The sequence below is a fragment of the Arachis ipaensis genome, chromosome B07, assembly GCF_000816755.2.
Source record: "Arachis ipaensis cultivar K30076 chromosome B07, Araip1.1, whole genome shotgun sequence".
NCBI lineage: Eukaryota > Viridiplantae > Streptophyta > Magnoliopsida > Fabales > Fabaceae > Arachis > Arachis ipaensis.
In genome coordinates, this window is record NC_029791.2 from 51926750 (window position 1) to 51932721 (window position 5972).

The 5972-nt window shown below is 35.3% G+C and overlaps 1 protein-coding gene across 3 annotated transcripts; it reads right to left on the reverse strand.

The window, feature by feature from the left end:
• Nucleotides 1008-4420, reverse strand: LOC107609561 (transcription initiation factor TFIID subunit 11). 3 transcript variants are annotated; one of them, XR_001613178.2, is made up of 6 exons: nucleotides 4136-4420; nucleotides 2560-2959; nucleotides 2380-2467; nucleotides 1913-2012; nucleotides 1493-1752; nucleotides 1008-1397 (listed from the first exon to the last, which is right to left on the reverse strand). XR_001613178.2 is itself a non-coding variant. In XM_021105861.1 (6 exons), the coding sequence occupies exons 3-6, from the start codon at nucleotides 2952-2954 to the stop codon at nucleotides 1625-1627; spliced, it is 711 nt and encodes a 236-aa protein (XP_020961520.1). In that variant the 5' UTR covers nucleotides 2955-2959; nucleotides 3449-3527; nucleotides 4136-4420; the 3' UTR covers nucleotides 1008-1624. The 3 variants fall into 3 exon arrangements, 2 of the variants coding, with proteins under 2 accessions (XP_020961520.1, XP_016167047.1); XM_021105861.1 differs by adding an exon at nucleotides 3449-3527 and having other exon boundaries at nucleotides 1008-1752; XM_016311561.2 differs by having other exon boundaries at nucleotides 1008-1752.

The following is a 5972-nucleotide window of genomic DNA, read 5'->3' on the forward strand; positions in this document are numbered from 1 at the left end:
CTAAATTTATCATTAAGATTCTATAATTTTTTTTTTTTCATTTGAATTTCAAAACTGCTTTTAATTTTGTAGTTAGATCATTGTCATGTTAAAAATATTAAAATTAATAAAATATTTTTCTCAAAAAGCATATAGTAAAAAATTTAATTAAATTCTTAAATATAGATATCTTCAATTTGCGGATAAATATTTAGTTAACTCTTAACATTTTTTACAATAAAAAAGAATTAATTACAAAATTAACAACAGTGTACGAACTCAATTGAAAGAAAAAAATATAAAAACCTAATTAGAAATTTGGTATACTATAACAACCAACAGAATTATTAAACTTATTTTTTATGGAAAAGTTTAGGAGATCAGCAACTTTGTTAAATTCTGACCAGCATGTAACCAGCAAAGAAAGGTGAGCCATTGGATGAAATCTCACACCAATCTCACACCATGAAAACCATCATTAATGGCTATTTGATGGTTACAAATCACAAAAGTTGCTGACCCCTAACATTCCTCATTTTTTATTACTCATGTTAACCAATATCCATTTACTTTTGATGTCTAGAAGTTTTCCTTTATTTTCCTCATTTTATCTAAAATAATTGTTTAGAATCAATCTCGAAGATAACCTAAAATGGATAGTATATAAGTATATTAGAACCAATGGTCAGACTTTCAGTTCCAGAAGGCACTCGTTTAGCAGCATTGGTAATATTAGACTTGTGCATGTTGTTACTTGGTCTCCACCAATTTTTCATGCTAGTATCTTAAAACAAGCTGGCCTACTACAATTCAATAAACTCCAACCAGGCTTTTCTTTCAGTAAGGAGGCTTTTACTTCAATAAAGAGTACAAAATTCTTTGAAACATAGTCACCGGTAGCTGAGGTGAAAGGGGACATATGCCTTAGAAAGCAACCAAAATGCATGACATGTATGTTAGTTATATTGATTGCAAAACCAGCAAATGAAACAAGCAATAGAATCTCAACCCAACGAGTAGAAATCACAAATCAAACAGAAAATACCAACATCCAGATTTTCTTTTAGATAGTTCATAGATAACTCAACCCAAATTTGAGGAGTAAGACACTACATCATTCAACTCCAGGGACATATAAGTATACTAACAACCCAAAATTTAATTATTCAATTTTCGCATTAATAGGGATTAAAATAGCGTGGACAAACTTTTACTTTAGAGGAGCAAAATCCTAGACTATACATTAGTTTGACCCTAATAGTTAACTGAGATCTCTTGCAACCATGCCCAAATCCTCTTCGAGTTCTCCTTCTCCTAAGCTATTCAAGCTAGCTATCTATTTAACACAGCAAGCTTGTGCAATGCAATATAGTGATATACAACATCTGTCATTGCGGCACAGATATGAATTTCAGTTTCTACAGACAGAAATAGAACAGATGTTGAGGCCTATAATTATTGTGTTCACAAATTTAATATTTGAGAAAGGAATGGGAAAGTTTTCCAAATTTACCTACAAACAGTAACAGATAACAGGATGCAAGAATATGGGGCCTCGAAGGTACTAAGTAGTGAGTACCAAATCTTCCTACAAGACACTGCTGCAAACCAGTGACATCATCCACTACATTCACAATTCATACATTTACCGGAAGAGCCTCGACATTGGTCTTTTAAATACTTTTCCTTCAAGCTTTAATCGTCTATATGCTTCTCTCAAGTGACATGGGCGAATTGGTCCAGATTCCTTCCTCTCTTGCATGACTATTCTAGCTGCCATAAAGTAGTAGTTTTTTATCAATGGGAACTTTTGGAATCAGAATATTGGCCTTCTTAGGACCAAGAACTGCGAGATTTTGACCTTAAAAACATTGTGTCTAGTTTAGAATTAACCATCTCATGCTTGTAAGCTATTAACGGAAACTTCCCATACCTGTTTCAACAACTTCACCAACAAACATTTTCGCAATCCCGGATACTACAATCGTCATCGGCACGGAAATTTTCTGTGTCCCAGTGATGCTTGCTAATAACTGTTTGAATATCATCAAGAGAAGAAAGAAGAGGCAACTTGTAAACAATCTCATCTTACTATAATATAAACTACAGTGCATATTACAATGCAAAAATAGCAATTTGCAAACTACTACACAAATGCATAAGCCCATAAGTATCAATAATGCAGAACCAAGGTGATATGTAACAAAAACCAATCTTGAAGATTAACCAAGGAGAAAATGCAAATAAGGTTTCAAGTGTATAAGTATTGGAAACAAAAATCCAACCAAACTAATACAACCAATTAGAACAATTTAAATTATTGGATAGCACAATAGTTTAAACATTATATTTTTAGCAAATCAATTTGGGAGATGGCACATAGTAGTTGAGGAACCATACTCTTTTCATGTTAGATTTCTGAAACCCAGCCCTGCGGAAAGACTCATATCTGCTCATCTGTTCCTCGGTGAATTGTGACAATATAGCCCTAAAAGCAAAAAAATAATTAACCCCAAAACAAATAGATGCAATGAAAATGGTAACGAACAGCAAGATCCACAAAAATAACCAATAACATACTGCATCTTGGCCATCTTATCAGGATCGCCACTCGAAGGGAACTTTCCGAGCTCAACATCCATGTTCTCCTCCTCCTCTTCCTCCTCCTCTTCTTTGCTCTTCATCCCAGTGCCAGAACCACCAGCTCCAGTGGTGGCGGTGAAGGGACCACTGGATCTAGCATTAGTACTGCCACTGCCACTGCCAATGAGAGGGGTGAATTGGGAAGCACCCTTTTTGGCATTGTCGTCATGAGGGATCTGGAGCTGGTCTTGAGGTTGGGATTGAGAATTATGAGCTGCAATTGAAGAATTAGGGTTTTGCTGTGCGTCCACAGTGGTGTCAGCTGGGGATTCAGGTGGAGAATCCTCTTGCTCCTCGAACGCTGCTTCAAACGGATCCTTTGATTGCTTCATTCTTTCTATATATCAATCAACACATAAATTTCTTCATCAGCCAACAATATTCCCAAATTCCAAGTTCATACAAATAATTATAACTGGTCAAAGAATACTGATTTTTCCTTTCATTTTGCAAACTAACTAAATTAACTGGGAAAAATACTTGTGTGCATAAGCATCACTCAGCAAGGTTTGGAAACCGGACCGGTCATCAAACCACTGATTCACTGGTCCCACCGCTTCAACCATAATTCAACTGAGAAAACCGTTTTATAATAAATAAATTATAAATAAACACCCTAAAACATAATTATAGTCTAATATAAACCTTAAAAGGCCATCTATATTAAAGATACTACATCAACAATAGTGTTATAATCTCATCCAATTAGAAATTCAAAAGTCAAATAACAAAAAAAAAATCCAACAGAAGATAATCATAGTAATAGTAAACATATTTATTGGATATGAATCAAGAATTCATTCCTGGACATCAATGAAGTGCATACCAGCAATCAAAATAAAAAATATGAAGCCTAAATAACCGGAAGAGAGTTTTGTTAAATTCTGAAACCACAAAGCACCACCCTGCACAATACATGACAAGCTTAAATTGTTTAGTAATAGAGTAACACTGTGTCTATGGTGCATGTATCCTCCAAACCCAAATATAAGATACATTTTATGATCAGTATAAATTTTTCAACTATAAACCCATAACTCAGATTATATTTTGCTGTTATCATTCAAACCTCGCTCATCATGTTAAATATATTTCATGATATTATTCAGTCATTCATGGGGCTAGAATCATTGGAAGATTAATGTTGCAAGGTATGAAGTTACATAAAGCAGAACTAAATAGCAAACACAACAAAATTAACAAATTTTCCATTCAACAAATTCAAAATTAGCAAACACACAAAATCAGCAGTAAGCAGCTTAACTAAATCAATAACTAGCAAGCCATTCAACAAATTCAAGTTTCCCATTCAACAAATTGACAAATTAACAAATTAGCAAGCCGAATAATCTCAAGAACAAGTTCAAAAACAGAAAATCACTGTAAAAAAAATTAAAGACAACCGACCAACAACAGCATAACAGAATCAAGAATATCATCAACAATCCTAAACCACAGTAATAACAACAATTGAATAAGAAAAATTAAAACAATAATTACAGTAAAAAAATACCTTCTCTTCTAGAACACAGAGGTGAGGGAGCACGACGGAAGGCTGGACGCGGCAGAACTAGAGAAGAGGTAGCCTGGACCGCCAGAGAACTGGAGCCCAGGAGGGTGGTGCGCGGCGGAACTGGAGCAGAGGAGCAGAGCCAGCGCAGCGGAACAGCAGCTGCGCGACGGAGGAACCACGCAAGACGAGATGCAGTAGGGACGGCGGCTTCGAGTAGTTGAGACGGCGGAGGTGATATGGCAGTGAGGCTAGAGCTGGGAGAACTGGTGAAGGGGATCTGTGAGGGCTAGGTTTCCGTTTTGGTTTGGGGAGAAAGAAGGAGATGGGAGAAGAACTGGAGAGTCGATGAGTGGAGAAAAGGGTTCAAGAACCCCGTTTGGCCTTTTTTTTTTAAGAGTGAAATCAAAGTATTCCCTAAATTTCTACTCGAATTTTAGAGTGATATATAAAATTACGGGCCTGCTACACATACTAGCAAAAAGGCCTTACAAGTTTTACAAGTTCTCAACCCACATTTCATTCACACGCGCACTCATCTCTCTTTGAATGGAACGTAAACTACACGCGCCCCACTCAACGGTTGCTCTTCGCAAAATAGCGCTCCTTAATGGCGCACTCTTCCACTTCTCCAAGCCCTTCGAAGAAAACACAAACCGTCCGTTTTCGAGCAACATTCCAAACTGCAGAGATAGGACTCGTCGCGAAGATTAGAACTCTCCATCAACACAACATAGAACTCTCGATCAACAATCTCTAGAAAAAATGAAGTTATAATACTCAAGGTACGTTATGTTACTATTTTACTCATATTGTATATTTTTCACATTTCGAAAATGAAGAACTAGGTTTTACTGTTCTTCTACGTTCTTCTAGGTCTTACTGTTCTTCTTGTTCTAGGTCTCATTTTACAGTTTTTAATGTTCTACTTGTTCTAGGTTTTACTGTTATTCTTGCTTCTAGGTTATTCTGTTCTTCTTAGTTGTTCTAGGTGTTACTGTTCTTGTTGTTCTAGTTCTTCTGGTAACTGATTTTTGGGAGTATATTGCGTGATTTGGTGGGTGTATATTGAGTATTTTGTTGGGTGTATATAGCATAATTTGTTGGGTGTATATTTCTGAACTGATATATTGTAATATAGTCAACAGTTGCAACTGTTCTAATATTTGCTTGTCTATGGGTGTATATTGATTGACCTTGTAATGTTGTTTGACCTTGTATATTAATGCATGTTTGAGTGATATCTGACTGATATCTATGGGTGTATCTGACTCATATCTATGGGTGTATCTTACTGATATCTATGGGTGTATTTTTCATTTCAGAAAAAATGGCAGGCAGAAACCAAGCTGAAAAAAATGTAAGAACAAATATATGTCTTAGATGAAATCAGTTTTATATAATAGAAATATATCTAACTATAATTTTGCTTTGTTTACAGCAAATCAAAGACCTTAAGTGTGCAACACATTTGTTAAGTGAGAAATTCATAAACATGAGCGAGGAGAAGAAAACAATTATTAGGGATTTGGGATTTGGTGGCCTGATGCACATCCCGCCGCTAAGGGTGCATCACCAAATTGTCAGATAGATTCTAAAGATATTGACACTGATTAATGTAAATGTTTATATAGTCCTGTAACAAATTGAACACATGCTGTAAAAATTTTCCAATTATAATCCAGTTTATTGTAAAATTTCTTTCAATAATTAAACTCTCTCTGCTGTATTCAAAATGTATGAATTACAGGTACTATAATATGAAGGAAAACATCAAACCAAATATACACCCATAACCTGCTATTTTTTACACCTAAAGAAAGTTGAATATACACCAAAA